We start from the raw sequence: 18,919 nt of genomic DNA, 5'->3' as shown, positions 1-18,919 counted from the left end.
CTTCTAGCCACTCTGCCTTAAGCCTATAGCGTTGCATGGAGTTATTGTGGCCAAAGTGCACGACCCTGATCCTCAGGCAGATCAATACTATCTCCCAACTGGGTGTCATCTGTAGACTTACTGATCTAGGTCATCAATAAAGACCTTAAACAAGATAGGTCCTAGTACTGACCCCTGGGGGACACCACTTGTAAGAGAATGCCAGCTGGACTAACCAAAAATCTTGGTTAAAAGCTCTGAGGAGAGACATTATGAGCTTTGTATGGACAACAGTAGCAGTGTCACAGGTAATCATAGAAACATGGGATCACAGAATCATAGAATGGTTTTGGTTCAAAGGGACCTTAAAGATCACTTCATTCTTCTTAACAGAGCTAAACAAACCCTAGACCACAAAACTTGACAATACCCTAACCACAGATGTCACACCTTAAACAGAATACCAAACACTCGGTAACACAAAAAACTAATTATTCCTTAATCTTTAATTCAGATAGGTGAGCCGTAGTCCCTAATACCATACATGTACAAATAACATTGAAAGTCCCTGTACCTGTGCATTAACCTTCTCAGCTTCAACACCCCTCCTAAACCTTACCTTAAGACGCTTGGCACCTTGGGGCAAGGCAGGAACTGAGGTTGCTGTGTAGTCAAATGGCATTCAAAGCTGAATGTGAGGAGCCATGGATCTGATCAGTTTGTGGGACACAAGGAGGAAATAACTGGGAATGCTTTGATGAGCTCAGCTCTGCCTCAGCATCTCCAGCCACAGCAGGAGGAATGTGACTGTGGCAGTGAATGTGAGGTCACTTCTGTCTCTGCACTTGATAGGGCAGCACCAGGAACGTGTCACGCAAAGGGACTGGGAGGTCACTTGTGTCTGGAGGTGGCAGGTCAGCCTTGGCTTCTCCCTGGGAGCTGCACTTTTGGGCTGACATCTGGCAGTGGCCCTGCTAGGCCAGCAGAAGGCAGCTGCTTGGCATGCTGACTGGGGGATCCCCTCTGCCTCCAGAGCCAGGAGGACCCAGACAGAAAGAAGGCCCCATGATGGGTTGTCCTGTCCCTTCTGCTTGAGTCCATGAGTGGGCAGCAGCAGGCACAAGGCTTGGCTGTGTCTAGCCAAGAAGCTGCAAGGCCAGCAGCAGGCCCCTGACTTGGAAGCTGCTGCTGAGGTGACTTGTGTCTGCTTGGCTGAGAGGCCACAAGGAGCCTGCTGGGTTGGGATGCCTACTTCGGGATTGGTTTCCACCCTGATGGAGTTTACTTTGGTAGTAGGAAAGAGAAGGGGAGGAGAAAAACCCACGAAGCGTGCCCTGGAATGTTGGCACTGTCCATGAGGAGGAAGAAATGTCCAGAACAACAACGGGTCTTGCTGGTAGAGTCAGAGGTAAAGAATGAATTAAGTACCTCAGCCTTTACCTTATCTCGAGATCCTTACCAGATTTCCCCCACATCCAATAAAGGATGATGATTCTCCTTAATCCTCCTTTTTTAAAGTATTTCTTTCAACAGTGTTTGTCTTTGAGAGTCATATACAGATTGAGCTCCACCTTGTCTTTGGCCCTTCCAATTTTCACCTGCAGAGCCCCAAACATTTTGGACACTGCTTCAGACAAACTTGCGGCATGCATGAGAAGGAAGCACAGAAGAGGTGGAACCTGGCAGCCTTCCATCCCCTACCTTCTGTGACTCTGTGCTGCAATTCCATTCAATTGGTTACTCCTGTATTATCCAAACTTTCCTGCAGCTCCTGATGCTGCTGTCTTCTCAGAGATAGCACAATGACACAAAGGTTGAACTGTCTGCTTGCAGCCATGAATGGCTGACAGAATGGAGCATCAGTGTGGGGGAATCTTTAGAAACTGAAGGATTTTGCCTTGAGAAACCTCTTGACATTTACAAGAAGAAGAGCCCAGTCATGCAGCAGAGGAAGAGGAACCCCACACATGGGGGCAGACTGGGACCCTGCTGAGTGAGCAGTGCGCAGGTTGAGGAGGGTCTTAGGCACCACGAGGGATGCCATACGAGCAGTGGTGACTGCTCACCAGGAACCAGGCCAGCTTCCTACAGAGCTGCCTTATGAGATATTTGTGTTCATGGCTATGTCTGTTGTCTCTGCCACTGAACCTTATAAGGAGACTGCTAATCATCAAAGCAACGGAGCCTAATTAACTCCTCGCCAACCCATGTAGCAGGCAGGGGTCGTACCATTCTCCTCACTTGACCATGCACATCCCCATCTCCTACTGCCCAACAAAGAGCCATGAGCAACCTGTCAAGGGAAAGGATCTCATTTCCTATGGGCCAAGGGACAAGGCCTGACCCTTGTGCTTGGTGACACACATCCATGTTTCCTACACATCAGTGTCACCTTCACATAGCCTTTGTCTCCTTGTCCTCACTGCCTCCAGGGTTCTGCTCTAACGAGCTCCAAGGGAGGCTGTGTCAGTGCTGGCCCTCAGGGGGACACTGCAGGAAACTTGCCTCTGACTTGCACTTCTGGAGAGATGTCTTCAATTGTCTCTGAGTGCCTGAGGTTTGTGGGCTCATCAGCAAAGCCCCCAGAGGGGTGATTGCAGTGCCTTGGGCTGGTGTTGTGCTGCTGAGCTGGGCCAGGCTCATGGGACAGAGAGAGCTCGTGGCAAGAGGGCCGTGGTGCAGAGAGACAGCTGTGGCCAGGAGCAGCTCCTCTGCACAGTGCAGCAGGGCTGGGGGCACTGCCTGCAGAGACAGAGTGCTTAAAGGCAGGCAGAAGTGGCAGGATGCACAGAACTCATTGGGGGAGAACACTTCCCAGCCCTGAACCCGGTAAGTCTCTTGCTGGAGGGCAATGCAGCTGCAGGTCCTGGAGGAAGGAGAAGCCGGGGGTGCAGGAAGGGCTGCCCAGGGCTGTGGTGGAGAGCAGGGTCCCTGCACTCAGCCGGACTGGGAGCCCAGGGGCTTGGGCAAAGGAAGGGCAGTGCAGGGGCTGCCTGAAAAGAGAAGGCACTTTCTGCACTCTCTGCCTGCCTCTTCCTGCTCTGATTGTGGGGCAGGCTCTATGTTAATGGGGTAGCTGGATTTGCACTGGTGACTGAGCTTCCTATTGCATTGAACTGAGACACAAACAGGTTAGTGATGAACGTGAGAATATCCCTTCTTTTCACTCTGCTTACACACTGCACCAGGGTTTTTCTGAGCTCTTCTTTAGGACCTGCAAACAAGGGGATGTGGTTTTTCAACACAACCTCTGTGTGCATCCATCCCCCAGCTGAGTGCTGCAAGCAGCCAGCAGCTGGGCACCAGGGGATGGACAGAGCAGCCCTCCTGGATGTGCCCTCTGGCTGAGCTTTGCCCCCACAGCAATGACATTTGTCAGTGCAGTGGAGCATGTGTCTCACTGGGGGCTGATGGGCAGAAGTGGCTGCTGTGTACAGGACACTCAGCAAATACAAAGCAGGGCTCCAGACAGGGAGATAGACAAAGGTGCTCTTGGAAACAGGGAATGTAAGGCTTTCACTGGGAATTTACTGAATTTTAGTCAAAGACTTTACTCATAAGACTCTATATATGTATATTTGTTTCTCATTTTGCAGTATCCATGTCCAAAGCAAATGCCCAACATCAGCTCAGTGAGCGAGTTCCTCCTGCTGGCATTCGCAGACACGCACCAGCTGCAGCTCCTGCACTTCGTGCTCTTCCTGGGCATCTACCTGGCTGCCCTCCTGGGCAACGGCCTCATCCTCAGCGCCGTAGCCTGCCACCACCACCTCCACACCCCCATGTACTTCTTCCTCCTAAACCTCGCCCTCCTTGACCTGGGCTGCATCTCCACCACTCTGCCCAAAGCCATGGCCAATGCCCTCTGGGACACAAGGGCCATCTCCTATCAAGGATGTGCTGCACAGGTCTTTCTCTTTGTATTTTTGATGTCATCAGAGTATTCCCTTCTCACCGTCATGGCCTACGACCGCTACGTTGCCATCTGCAAGCCCCTGCACTACGGGGGCCTTGTGGGCAGCAGAGCTTGTGCCCAGATGGCAGCAGCTGCCTGGGGCAGTGGCTTTCTCATTGCTGTCCTGCACACAGCCAACACATTTTCCCTTCCCCTCTGCCAAGGCAATGCTTTGGACCAGTTCTTCTGTGAAATCCCCCAGATCCTCAGGCTCTCCTGCTCAGATGCCTACCTCAGGGAAGTCGGGGCAGTTGTGTTTAGTGTTTCTTTAGCATTTGGTTGTTTTGTTTTCATTGTGGTGTCCTATGTGCAGATCTTCAGGGCAGTGCTGAGGATGCCCTCTGAGCAGGGCCGACACAAAGCCTTTTCCACGTGCCTCCCTCATCTGGCTGTGATCTCCCTGTTTATCAGCACTGTCATGTTTGCCTACCTAAAGCCGCCCTCCATTTCCTCTCCATCCCTGGACCTGGTGGTGTCATTTCTGTACTCGGTGCTGCCTCCAGCACTGAACCCCCTCATCTACAGCATGAGGAACCAGGAGCTGAAAGCCACACTGAAGAAACTGATTATATTTATTTAGCAATAAATTGGTATCTCACTTTTCTAGTTTTATTCAAGTTAATCTCAGGCAATTTCTGACCTTTGGGTAGAGCATTCTTTAAAATTCTGCTTGCTGTTAAATGTGTGCTTTCATTCCTCTTTTCCAGATAACCAGTTCTCTGCATGAGCCAGAGGCTATCTCTGAATGTGTTTATCCCTAAATGACACCTGGCCTTTGTTGTAGTATCTTGATAGTAAAAGGAAGTTGCCCAGTGCTCAGGGCTCCCAAACTGGATTGCAGAAGATAATCAGGGAGTACCAGACTGAAGGTCGTGGTCTTGTACTGGGGTTCCACCTGGACACAGGGGCATGGGGGAACCAGGTTTTGGGTGAGGGAGTCAGGGCTGGACTGAGTCATCACTGGTGGATGCCCAGTGCCCCTGGAGAACATGACCAGTCAAGAAGCAGCTTCCTGGGTTTGAAACTTGACAGGACTGGTGGCATCAAGGATGTATTGGGAGCCACCAGAATATCCTAAGGGTTATCCTGGGACACTGTGTGCCTTGTGTTGGGTGGGCAGTGAGTGGATCTTCACAGTAAAGCTAAGTCAAAGGATGGATTTACTGATGGGAGCTCTGCAATGTCAGGGCACACAGCTGGGTCACAGTGCGAAGGTCTCAGAGGCCTTCAGTTGAAAGGGCCAAAAGGATGAGCAGGTAAGGGTAGGGAGCTGGGGAGAGGTGGGCAGGGGCTGGGCTGGGCTGGGCAGTGCCTGGCAGAGGGCAACAGCAGCGTCAGGGAGCGGTGGCAGCATGCAGGGGAGGGCTTCCAGCAGGGCTTGGTGCTGCAGAGCCAGGGCTGCACCAAGGGAGCCCAGAGCTGCAGGGGCAGGGGAGAGGAGGCCGAGGGCCAGGGCAGCTGCTGCAGGGGCAGGGAGCTCAGCATGGCCCTTGCAGCCCCCTGCCCTGGGCCTGCCTCTGCCCTTGGGCTCAGCCCCGGCCTTGGCTCTGCTGGCAGGAGCGCTCTTGGCATGCACTTCCTGGCCTCCCCTCGCCTGCTCACAGCTGCCCACTCCGGCTGCTGCCACAAACGTGTCCTCACCAGCAGCACCACCCCTTGGGCTGCTTCTGCTGGCCTCCCCCAACCCACTGCCTTGACTCCTTTTCTCTGCTGGGACCCACCTTCCACACCCAAATGCCTTCCTTGACTGTCAGCACCCTATCCCCTGCCCTGTTAGATGACAGTGCCACGGTGGGACGTGTTTCCTTTGGTCTCTCTACCGGCAACATAAATGAACACTATGAGCAGGACTTGTGGTGTCCTGCTTCCAGCCAGGGGGAGGCAGGGAAGAAAGGGACAATCGGGTTTACTGGACTGGGTATATTTGATGGTTTGGCACATCAGACCCACAAATGTATCAGGCTCTACTGGAGACCGGTGCACAGTGTACCCTAATGCCATCAAGCTAGAAAGAGGTAGAACCCACCTGTACTTCTGGAGTGACAGGGGCAGCCCAACAGTTAACTGTACTGGAGGCTGAAGTGAGTCTAACTGGGAAGGAATGGCAAAAGCACCCCATTGAGACTGGCCCAGATGCTATGTGCATCCTCGGCATAGACTGCTTCAGGAGAGGGAATTCAGAATTCCAAGAGGGCACCACTGGTGGGGCTTTGGCAGAGCTGCCTTGGAGATAAAGGACATGAAACTGTTGTCTACCTTGCTTGGCCTCCCACAGAACCCTTCTGTTGTGGGTTTGCTGAGGGTTGAAGAACAGCAGGTGCCAATGGCTACCATGGTGACACACCTGAGGCAGCGTCACGCTAACCGAGACTCCCTGATTGCCATCCATGAGCTGGGTCATCGACTGGAGAGCCAAGGTGTAGATGTAGAGCTTGGGAGCGTGCTTTAGTGATGGACTTGTCAGCACTAAGGTAAAGTTGCCTGACCTGTGTGACACGTCCCAGAGTAGTGTCAGGCACAATGCAATTCTTTTTGCCTTCTGCATCTATAGCACAGGAAGTAGGACTTTGCCCTACTCTATTGACTGGGCAGCTCTTTTCACTTTACTCTATTTAGGATTCTGTGTCTGGAAGGGAACAATTTCCCCAATGAGGCCAGGCTCATGGGTACAGCTACAGCCAATAAAGATGTATTTTCTTTATTTTTCACCCTGAGTTTTCCACAGATGACCCAATATAGTCCATGGATGTCTAGGTGTCTACTGAGATTCAGGCTGAATTTCTCAGATTCCAATGGTCATTTGAATCTTATCTTATTTTATTTTATTTTATTTTATTTTATTTTATTTTATTTTATTTTATATTTTTATTTTATTTTATTTTATATTTTTATTTTCTTTTATTATTTTCTGAACACACCCCTGACTTCTCTTAGAAAGGGTTTCATGTGCTGGGCTGGGCTGCACTGACAGGGGCAAAGACCACTGCTGGCAGTGGAGCTGTCAGACCAGCACACTCTGCTCTTCCTCCCGATGAAGGTCTCCAAAGAAGTCACCCTGGATGAATAGCAATAGGAGAATGATGTTCAAAACTGAAATGCAGCAAAATTCAGCCTTTGAAACAAGAAAATTTTTTTATTGGTTGCTCTTTGAAATCTTCCTTAATTACATCTTGCAGCTCTGCAATTAGCTGCAAAAGGAATGAAGGCTTGAAGAAAACTATCAAAGAGATGTTAGGTGTTTCTGCATTTTAATGAGTTCCATGGTGCATTTTGGTGCTGAGTCTGTGAAGTTCAGGTACTGAGAGGACAATGATGCAACTGCTAGAGAAAGTAAAGTCAGAAGGAAAAGCTGAAGTGACTTGGAGTATTAATGGGCCCCACTGAGGGCTGTTACTAACAAAGCCTCCCCAGGGCCTTGTTAGGGCAGATAATTGGAGTCCATGATTGCAGACAGGCAAAGCACTGTGCTGAGAAATGTCTTGGTTGGTTTTGGTGATGCAGAAGAGCCAAGGTCTGGCCCCAGCCTCTGGAAGGGGAGATTCTGCACTGCCACATCTGGCTTAAGGGTCTTGCTGGGGTCTGTGGGATGTGGTGGGCAGTGTGATGCCATGAGAACAGTGGTATGACACCTCTGAGGTGCTGCACAGGGTTGCAAGGAATCAATGAGGCCCCACTGCAACGAGTATAACATCTGTCCTCATAAGCTCTAGCCAAGGTGACAAAACCTTCAGGGCTGTTGGGACCTTCCATTCTTGCCAGCACCCTCTGCCTTCTCCTCTGTAGCTTTTCCTACGTTGTCCCACAATTTGTCCTATTTCCTTGAAGTCTGCAGACAAACATCTCTGTTCACCAATTTGCTCTCATCCCTTGCTTTCTCCCATGTCTTGTCAACCCTCACCAGCTGTTCCTTGAAACAGAAAGCCATGGTCTGATCAGAGGGTGACCTGTGGCACTACAGCACGACCCTTTGAGGGATATTTCTTCGTCCTCATGGACAGTGCCAACATTCCTGGGCACACATTGTGGCAAGTTTTTCTCTCCTGCTCTTTGCTACTACCACAGAAAGCTCCATCAGGGTGGAAACCACTCCTCAAGTAGGCATCCCAACCCAGCAGGCTCCTTGCGGCCTCTCAGCCAAGCAGACACAAGTCACCTCAGCAGCAGCTTCCAAGCCAGGGGCCTGCTGCTGGCCTTGCAGCTTCTTGGCTACACACAGCCAAGCCTTGTGCCTGCTGCTGCCCACTCATGGACTCAAGCAGAAGGGACAGGACAACCCATGTTGGGGCCTTCTTTCTGCCTGGGTCCTCCTGGGTCTGGAGGCAGAGGGGATCCCCCAGTCAGCATGCCAAGCAGGTGCCTTCTGCTGGCCTAGCAGGGATATTGTCAGATTTCAGCCCAAAAGTGCAAGTCCCAGGGAGAAGTCAAGGCTGACCTGCCACCTCCAGACACAAGTGACCTCACAGTCCCTTTGCGTGACACGTTCCTGCTGCTGCCCTATCAAGTGCAGAGACAGAAGTGACCTCACAGTCCCTGCCACAGTCACATTGCTCCTGCTGGGCCATGAGATCCTGAGGTAAAGCTAAGTTTTCTCTAGCCCCCTCGGTACCTATTTTTCACTTACTATGTTAGAGATTAAGCAAAGTTTTAGTAGGAGTGTTTGTTGTTCTGCTTGTGCTGTCAGGTCTGTGGTTGAGGTATGGACAAGCTCTGTGGTTTACGGGTGTTTTACATCTGCCAGGGAGTCTAGGGTTAAATAGAGCATTTTAATGTTAGTTTTAAGGGAAGGGATTACGGTTATCAAGAGAGAAAATTGATTCCTTTCAGAGTGTTGTAGTAGCATTTAGGTTTAGGGATTAAAATTACTGGTTCAAATAATTAAGGGCCATATGTGGCTTTTTTAATTCATTGTTACTGCAGTATTGGCATTGCAGGAATGTTTTTACCTCTATGAAACCATTAATTTCTGCTGGCCATGCTCGTCTTCCCACACCAAAATCTCATATGTCTCTTGTCCAGGCTGCTTCTGACCTCCCCATATCTTATTGGGATCAGCTTTCTGATGACATCCGTGATCACATAGTATCTGTCTCACCTGTGTTGGCTACTCCATTCCTGAGAAGGAAGTCGTATTGTACTCAGGAGAGTAAAGGACACAAAGGTCTTTGTGCCCTTTGCCATGATCTGGCAAGATCATGGAAATGATCCTCCTGGAATCAATGTCAAGGCACATGCAAGACAAAGCGGTGATCTCAGACAGCCAGCATGGCTTCACCAAAGTCCAAATTGTGCCTGACCAATGTGATGGCTTTCTACAATGGAGTGATCACATCAGACAACAACAGAAGACGGATCAATGTCATCTACTTGGACTTCTGTAAGACTACTGACACTGTCCCACATGACATCCTGATCTCCAAATTAGAGATATGCATTTGTTGGGTGCACCATTCAGTGGATAAGGAGTTGGCCTGAATGTCACACCCAGAGAGTGGTGCTCAATGGCTCTATGTCCAAGTGGAGGCTGCTGACAAGTGTTGTACCTCAGGAGTCTGTCCTGGGACTGGTGCTGTTTAATATCTTTATCTATGACAGACAATGAGATCAACAGTGAGACAGTACATTCTGTGCTTGTAGCCCAGAAGGCCAACTGCATCCTGGGCTCCATAAGCAGAGGAGTGGCCAGCAGGTGGAGGGAGGTGACTTCTACTCCTTGTACTCTGCCTTTGTGAGGCCCCACTTGGAGTCCTGCATCCAGGACTGGGGCCCCCAGCACTAGAAGGGTGTGGGTCTGTTAGAACAAGTCCAGAGGAGGGCCACAAAGATGATCAAGGGGCGGGAGTACGTCTCCTATGAAAAAAGGCTGAGAGAGCTGGGGCTGTTCAGCCTGGAGAAAAGAAGGCTCCGGGGTGACCTCTTTGTGGCCTTTCACTACTTAAAGAGGGCTTATAAAAAAGATGGAGAGTGACTCTTTGCTCAGTCAGATAATGATGGGGCAAGGGGAAATGTTTTTAAGTTAAATGAGGGGAGATTTAGATTAGAGGTTAGGAGAAAATTCTTCACTCAGATGGAGGTGAGGCACTGGAACAGGTTACCGAGAGAAGCTATGGATGCCCCATCCCTGGAGCTGTTCAAGAGCAGGGTAGATGACGCTATGGACAACCTGATTTCGTGGGGGGCATCCCTGCTTTTGGCCAGGGGGTTGGAACTAGATGACCTTTAAGGTCCCTTCCAACAGTAGCCATTCTCTTATTCTATGGTCTCACTAGCTCTACTTCAAGCATGACTCCCATCCCATCAGCCTTCCTGTGGTCTCTCACCTGACCAGAACAGAAGGTGCCTCACCATCATCTTCAATGCCATGTGCATGCTTCTGCCGTTTACAATCCCTATCTGTGCCACATTCCTCCTGCTTGTCCATTAGCTCCAGAGACAGAAGTGACCTCCCAGCCTCCTTCACAGCCATTGCCTCCTGCATGCCCACCAGATCCAGAGGCACATCTGACCTCATCCCAGCATTCCCAGCCAGCTCCTCCTTGTGGCCTGTGATCTGATCATATACCTGTCACCTCACATGCCTCTTCCAATGCCATGGGACTGCTGCAGGACCTCACAGTCCCTGCCCTGCCATAAGGAGACAAACAGCTGAAGTTAGGGATAGAAGTGAGGTTGAAGCTGAGATGTGCTGTGTGCATGCTGGAGGGCTTTGGGGGTTAGATGATCAGGTTAATGTTTAGGGATTAGAGGTCACCTTCTAGGGTCAAGGGAATGGCAAAGCATCGAGGGAGGGATTGGTGTTTTGCTCAAGGATCCTGCTCAAGGTCTAGGATAAGGGCAAGCTTTGAGGACTTCAGTTTAGGTCTGGTTTGGGGGCTAAGGCTGAGGCTGGCATTTTATTCCTTGATTAGACTTTATCATTCTTCTGCTTGCCCTCCTATTAGCAGATGAGTTTGACATCTGTCATTTCCAAGTTCTGAGGAATGTCTTTGATCCATCTGTCCTTTCCAAGGTCTTTGAGATAGGTCTTATGATGACATCTGCAGATCCGCTTGAACTTCTCTCACCCTTCCCATACCACCTCTAGGCAACCTGAGGACTGACTGGGAGGATGGCGGTTTAGGAAAGGGCTTCATTAAGATCTCTGAGGAGGGCTGTATTTGGGCTTCTCACAGACAGTGATGGCAGTATCTTAGAAAACAGTGACACTCGTGAGGACAGAAGAGCAGGTGGATAAGGCCTTGGCCTGTCAATACAGGACACACACACACATGAAAACTGCATGAGAGGGAAGAGGAAGATTGGATCCAAAATGTAGATTATGAAAGCAAAGACTGTGAGTATCACCGTGGCACTGCAGGACAGCTCCAGCAATGGGGCAAAACCACAGAAGGTGTCCACGACACTGGGGTCATAGAACAATGTCTGGGAGGAGAAGAAATAATTCCTGTACATGAGAGAAATTCCCCTGGTTCAGGTACAGCTGCCTTCTGGAACCAGACCTTCCACTACTCGAACCTTGCAGAGAACAGGGATGACATACAGCCCAGGGCTGACCATAGATCATGGTCCCCAGAAGAAAGCATGGCATCTGCAGGTGTTTGGTGTCAGGCACCAGAACAGTGTAGAGGGTGTTCCACATCCCAGTCACCGTGCTGGTCATGTGAGAGAGGAAGAAGAGATTTGCGTATGGATAGAGGATCTTCCATTTGGATTGCTGGGAAAACTCAACAAATGGTGTCTTAGTGTTCAGTTCCCTTCATGGAAAACCTTTTAGAGCATTCAGGTCCCCCCTCTCTTGTAAGGACACATTCAGAGGGGTGAAATGATCCCTGGCAGTTGTGGCTAAGGTATCCTGCCATGCAGTGGGAACACAATAGAAGTTAAGGGAGGGAATCATTTTACTCACGATGGACAATCAAACTTAAATAGCATAAATCACACTTCTAAAATCAGTCTCTCCCAAGTTCAGCAAGGAGCAGTCAGCAAAGACTTCAGTCTACTTCAGGCACCACACCCCAGCAGAGACCCTGCTGCCTTCGGGAGCTGTCAGCCCTGAGGCCTTGGGGACACCTCGAGGGAGCCCAAGGGCACAGAGCAAGCGATGCCATGGTCGGGTACTGTGCTACTGAGCTGGGCTGGGGTCCTGGGCACAAGGGCAGCTCCTGGCAAGCGCTGCAGAGGGACAGCTGTGCCCAGGAGCAGCTCCTCTGCACAGCGCAGAAGGGCTGGGGGCTCTGACCGCAGCTGGCACACAGAGAGGAGAGAAGGAGAGAGGGCTTGGAGGCACTGAGGAGCACAACAACAGAGGGCAGCGTGTGGCAGGACACATCTTTTTAGGTCAGAGGTTGGACTCGATGATCTTGAGGTCTCTTCCAACCTAGAAATTCTGTGATTCTGTGATGCTGTGATCTGCAGGCTCTTGACACCGTGAGGCTCTGGCAGCAGGGCACTGCAGGTGGGGTTGCCAGAGGGGTCTTCTACAGCTGGCACATCCGATGGCTGATAGCATCTGGCAGGGTGGGTCTGTCTGGTTCTCCAGGTAGGAGTAGAAGATGCTTTTTAAAATTTTAAATGGCATTTAAATGGCAATTTTAATTTAATTTAAATGGCAATTTTAAATGGCATTTAAAATTGGATTTTTCAAGAAAAAGACCAGGGCAGGGACTACCTGAAAAGCAAGACGTTTTTTTCAGTCAGTGTATTCATATTCCTGCAGTGGAGTGGACGAAGGTTTCATGGTAATGAATTTTCAGGGTTGTACAGGAGACTGAGAATCCTGGAGCATTTTACGGAGAAATTAATATATCAATAATGAAATTTGAAAACTACCTTCCCAAACCTCATCTCACAGACTGCACCAACATCATATTGTGGTCCTCTCAGGTTTTATCCTAGCTGATCTTGGGGAGCTGCAAAAGCCCTGGTACCCCCTGTCTTTGGGAGGTGTCTGCAGGCCAAGGCAGAGCAGAGATTGTTTGCAAAGAGAAGGAGCTGCATTGTCTGCAGGCAGAGCTGCAGCACAGGAGGGTCTGCTGAGTGTCCGTCTGTTCCTCCCTGGCCTTGCCTCCCCTGGCAGCAGCACGCTGGCATTCCTCCTGGCTTCTCCAGCTGGCCGTGCTGCTGCTGGTCTTGTTCCCAGGCTGGCTGGGGATGGGGGTTTCACATGCCCATGGGGTGAGTCCTCGGTGTGCTTGGGGGAAGGGGAGTACGGGGAGAAGGTGAGTGGTCTGGAGATGGGCACTTTTAGCCTGGATGCCTCTGCTCTTGGCCGTGTTCAGATTCTTCACAGGTCAACCTCTGAGTAGAACTTTCCTGCAGCTCTCACAAGGTGGCTGAGACCAGCACTGATGGACAGATTGTCTGTCCTCACTAAAGGACACTCTGCGCTATAGGGACAGTCCCTTTTACTCTGAGGATGCACAAGGTTTCCCATCAGGTGCAGGAGAAATGCTCAGGAATTCTGTTTTAGAAAATCTCAACGAGTGTGATAGGTTAGCAACAACAAAAAATCTGACACTATACAATCAAAATTAAAGAAATCTGTATATATATATATATGCTCTGATGTTGGGTAACCCGGGAGCAACACTGGGGCAAGGTTCTTTGATATCAGCAGTGAAGTGAGTCTGAGATTACCCCATGTTCCACCTTTCCTCTGGCTATTGGGCAAAACTGACTCTTCCATTGCCCACGGAGGAGTCCCCTGCTCCCAGGGATACCCTTCCCTTAGGCAGCTTTAGGAAGAACTCATGAAAGGGACCTGCCAAATGTCTTCCTGGAAGTGGGCAATTTTCTGGAGATTCTAAATGAGAAATGGGATGATTTTTTTCCATGATAAGTCTGTAGTACATTACTACTGTTCTTTCTCTTCTATGTGCAGAACCACATCCCAAAAATGCAGATGTCCAACAGAAGCACCATCACCGAGTTCCTCCTGCTGGCATTCGCAGACACGCGCGAGCTGCAGCTCCTGCACTTCGTGCTCTTCCTGGGCATCTACCTGGCTGCCCTCCTGGGCAACGGCCTCATCCTCAGCGCCATAGCCTGCGACCACCGCCTCCACACCCCCATGTACTTCTTCCTGCTCAACCTCGCCCTCCTCGACCTCGGCTGCATCTCCACCACTCTGCCCAAAGCCATGGCCAATGCCCTCTGGGACAACAGAGCCATCTCCTATCAAGGATGTATTGCACAAATACTCTTTTCACTCTTCTTTGTTGTAGCTGAGTATTGCTTCCTCACAGTCATGGCCTACGACCGCTACGTTGCCATCTGCAAGCCCCTGCACTACGGGAGCCTCGTGGGCAGCAGAGCTTGTGCCCAGATGGCAGCAGCTGCCTGGGGCAGTGGCTTCCTCAATGCTGTCCTGCACACGGCCAGTACCTTTTCCCTGCCCCTCTGCCGAGACAATGCTGTGGACGAGTTCTTCTGTGAAATCCCCCACATTGTCAAGCTCTCCTGCTCAGGTGCCTATCAAAGGGAATTTGGTGCACTTGTAATAAGTATTTCAGTATTATTTGGTTGTTCCATTTTCATTGTTATTTCTTATATTCATATCCTCAGGGCAGTGCTGAGAATGCCCTCTAAGTAGGGGCAACACAAAGCCTTTTCCACGTGCCTCCCTCACCTGGCTGTTGTCTCCCTGATGGTCAGCACTGGCATTTTTGCCTACCTGAAGCCCCCCTACATCTCTTTCCCATCCCTGGACGTGGTGGTGTCATTTCTGTACTCAGTGGTGCCTTCAGCAGTGAACCCTCTTATCTACAGCATGAGGAACAAGGAACTAAGGGATTCAGTGAGGACTCTGCTTGAATACACACATCTTCAACATATTCACCTATAATAATATAGATATAATTAGAAATTCCAGCATTTTCAGGGAGTGGTGGCAGCATGCAGGGGAGGGGTCCCAGCAGGGCTTGGTGCTGCAGAGCCAGGGCTGCGCGAAGGGAGCCCAGAGCTGCAGGGCAGGGGAGAGGAGGCCGCTCTGGGCCCTTGCTGGCCTGGGCAGAGCAGGAAAGGGGCCCAGGGCATTCGTCCCCTCCCCGCAGCCTGCCAGCACATCTGTTGAGGGCCAGGGTGGCTGCTGCAGGGGCAGGGAGTTCAGCATGGCCCTTGCAGCCCCCTGCCCTTGGGCTCAGCCCCGGCCTTGGCTCTACTGGCAGAATCGCTCTTGCCATGCGCTTCCTGGCCTCCCCTCGCCTGCGCACAGCTGCTGCCCACTCCGGCTGCTGCCACAAACATGTCCTCACAAGCAGCACCACCCCTTGGGCTGCTTCTGCTGGCCTCCCCCAACCCACTGCCTTGACTCCTTTTCTCTGCTGGGCCCTACCTTCCACACCCAAATGTGTCCCTGGTCTGTCGGCTCCCTTTCCACTGCCCTGTGGGAATACCAAGCCGGGGCAGACAGGTTACCATTAGATGTGCTGGTGCTTGTGTAATTCACATTGGTAATGGCATAAATGCCAGTTCCTTCACCAGTGATGCACATCCTTCTTCATGTTAGGCCAAACTCAACATCCTTCTCTCTCTGCTTTTCCTCATGGATGAACTGGATTAGGTCTCCTTGATTATTCTGAGGCACAATGCAATGCTTTTTGCCTTCTGCTACTCCAGCACAATATGGGTGACTTTCCCTTACTCTGCACATTGACCTGCAGGGTCATTCCGTATTTGTTGCTTTCCAAATGTTAGTTGGATGGGGGCCATTTGCAAAGTGGGGCAAGCTGATGTGTTCTGCCTCAGCCATTTGAAGCATGCTATACTTGAGTTTTTCAGCCTGAGTTTGCTGAAGATGACCCAGGAAGGTCATCAACAGATGTTCAAGTGTCTAGTTTAAGTAAGGGAGAGTATCTCATGTTTCCAGTGGCCATTTCAGATCTAGGTCAATCCAAGGAACCCACTGAAGAAGAGGTTTCTCTTTGAAGGGGTGTTCCTGTGCTGGACTGGGCTGCAGTTACAGGGACAAAGACCACTGCTGGCAGTGGAGGTGCCCTGAGAACTCCACCTGGCTCCACCTGATTTTCCCAAAGGGCTTCGGCCTCCTGCAGATCTTTTCTGACATCTGCTGGTCCAGGGAAGTGACTCAAACACAACGGGGCCACTGGAGGTTTTCCCTGGTTGCTTATGGTCAGACAGCAAAGCTCTGCCAGAATACCCAGTATTTTTTTTCAGTACTTGAATAATAAAGCAACAACTCATCAGCTCAAAAGACTCAATCCTTTCTGTAAAATGTCTCATGTGAAGTGTAATTTCTATCATGAAGAAATGTGATTTTTCAGGATGCATATTCATCCCAGGAGAAGAAATACTGGTGTTCACCTGTAGTTGCATTGTCATTGCTTTTCTATCATGGTGTGCTCCCTCCCTCATCTTCCAGGCACAAAACTCATCTTGATTACATAGACCCTGCTGAATGTCCCCTTTCCAGCTGCCTGTCTGGACCTATGCACTTCCCATCATTCTCCTGGTTTGCCCTCCTCTTACCGTTTAATCGTTCAGACTACTCTCAATGACCCAGTTGCTGCTTGGAGTTTCAGTGAGTTCGAGGTCGCCCATCTCTCAGCAGTCTGTCTAATGGTTTCCTTAGTAAGACCCTCCTCGTTTATCTTTGAATTAGTATGATATGGATTAATATTAACACAATTAGTTAAAATTTCCTATTAATCACTGTAAAATACATCATGTACAGTCATCCTTTTGGGAAGGTAAACATCATGGGAGGCAACAAAATAAGGAACTTGAACTTTTTTTTTTTTTTTTGAAAATCGCAGCATGATTTCCTGTTGTTTGTTTTGAAATAGAAAAACTCCTGTTCTTCCCACATAAGCAGGGCTTCAAAGGAGAAACCCTAGACCAATATAACCAGGAGAATGATGCTCTAAACTGAAACACAACAAAATTCAGCCTTTAAAATGAAGAAAGATTTTTATTAGATGCTCCTTGAAATCTTCCCCCTTAACTAGAAAATGAAAGCTCTCCAATTAGCTGATCAAGTCTTAAGACTTGAAGAAAATGGTGGGAGAGACATGGCTCCTTAGGAGTTTCTGTGTTTTAATGAGTTCCATTGTATATTTTGGTGCTGAGTCAATGAAACTTGGGTACTGAGCGGAGGATGATGCAACTGTGCAAAAAAGCAAACTCAAAAGGAAAAGCTGAAGTGACTTGGAGTATTAATGGGCCCCACTGAGGGCTGTTACTAACAGAGCCTCCCCAGGGACGTGTTAGGGCAGATAATTTGAAGCCATGGTTACAGACAGGCAAAGCACTGTGCTGAGAGAAGTCTTGGTTGGTTTTGGTGAAGCAAAAGGTCCAAGGCCTGACCCCAGTCACTGCGAGGAGAGATCCTGCACCCCCCTGTCTGGCTCAGGACATTTCTTGGGGGTCTGTGGGATGTTGTGGGCAGTGTGATGCCATGAGAAGAACTCTGGTATGACACCACCCTGCCTCTGCGCAGGGTTGCAAGGAAGCAGAGAGGCTGCACTGTAATGACTATATCTCCTTTACTCATAAGCTCTAGCCAAAGAGTCAGGACTGTTGGGGCCTTCCCTTTTTACCAGCAACATCTGTCTTTTCCTCTGCATGCTTTCCTATGCTGTCCCACACTTTGTCCTATTTCCTAGAAGTCTGCAGACAGCCATCTCTGTTCACCACCTTGCTTTCATCCCAGCATTTCCATCGTTTCACCAATGTCTCATCAACCCTCACCAGCTGTTCCTTGAAACACAAAGCTAGGGTCTGATCATAAACACTCACCAGCATCTTCCAAGACATGGACCTGGTGCTGGCCTTGCAGCTTCTTGGCTAGACACAGTCAAGCCTTGTGCCTGCTGCTGTGCAGCCATGGACTCAAGCAGAAGGGACAGAACAACCCATCTGGGGGCCTTCTTTCTGTCTGGGTCTTCCTGGGTCTGGAGGCAGAGGGGATCCCCCAGTCAGCATACCAAGCAGGTGCCTTCTGCTGGCCTAGCAGGGCCACTGCCAGATGTCAGCCCAAAAGTGCAGATCCCAGGGAGAAGTCAAGGCTGACCTGCCACCTCCAGACACAAGTGACCTCCCAGTCCCTTTCTGTGACACGTTCCTGCTGCTGCCCTATCAAGTGCAGAGACAGAATTGACCTCAGAGTCCCTGCCACAGTCACATTCCTCATGCTGGGGCAGGAGATGCTGAGGCAGAGCTGAGCTCCTCAGAGCATTCCCACCCATCTCCTCCTTGTGGCCCACAAGCTGATCAGATCCAGGACCCCTCACATTCATTTGAGGTTAGGGTTTTGTTTAGGTCTCTTAAGCGGTTTTCTAGTGTTAAATAGGCCATTTTAGTGCTAGTATTAAGGGCAGAGATAAGAGTGATTAAGAGAGTAAGAGCTAGGATGAATCAGCTATGGGCTTAGTTTTGTCTTCAAGGGATACTTCGGGGTCAGTCATTAGAGTAGTGGATTCCTGTCAGGGTGCTGGGTAGCATTTAGGTTTAGGAAAGAAGTTTACAGGTTAAAGCTGGGGAATAGCCTTGTATGACTATTTTAAGTCATAGTTACAGCTGCATCAGCATAACCTGAACCCTCTTACCTCTACAAAATCCTTAATTTCTGCAGGCCAAGCCCCTGTTTCCTCCTCTCAGTCTTACATTTCTCCTGGCCAGGCTTCTCCTGATTTCCCCATATCAGTTATCTTTTTAGGGGCATGCTTATGATGCCTTTCATGATCTTAGTCTATCTGTCAGTGTTCTGTTGGCTACTCTATTCCTGAGAAAAGCGCCACTTAAGACACGATGGAAAAGGACACCAATGTCCATCAGAGCACCCTGCACAATGTGCCCAGCAGCTCTGCAGTGCCACAAAAGTGTGGTTCCTCCCTACAAGTTTTCTTTTCAGAATGGCTCCTATGGCTCCAGGGTAACTTTTCGCAGGCACTCACTTCCCCAGACCACACCACTCTTGCCCGCAGGTCCCATGTGTCTCTCCAACCCTCCCTTCTGCCCCTGCAGTAGTGA

The 18,919-nt window shown here is 50.0% G+C and overlaps 1 protein-coding gene across 1 annotated transcript; it reads left to right on the top strand.

Annotated features, from left to right (window-relative positions):
* Window positions 1-3,593: 3,593 nt before the first annotated feature.
* Window positions 3,594-4,514, top strand: LOC311428122 (olfactory receptor 14C36-like; the record flags this gene model as incomplete). Its single annotated transcript, XM_084539674.1, has 1 exon — window positions 3,594-4,514. The coding sequence occupies one exon, from the start codon at window positions 3,594-3,596 to the stop codon at window positions 4,512-4,514; it is 921 nt and encodes a 306-aa protein (XP_084395800.1).
* Window positions 4,515-18,919: the final 14,405 nt, after the last annotated feature.

Source organism: Aythya ferina (assembly GCF_964211825.1).
Source record: "Aythya ferina genome assembly, contig: HAP1_SCAFFOLD_29, whole genome shotgun sequence".
Lineage (NCBI taxonomy): Eukaryota > Metazoa > Chordata > Aves > Anseriformes > Anatidae > Aythya > Aythya ferina.
Note: the sequence above shows the minus strand (reverse complement) of the source record. Positions and strands in the feature narration are given on the sequence as shown.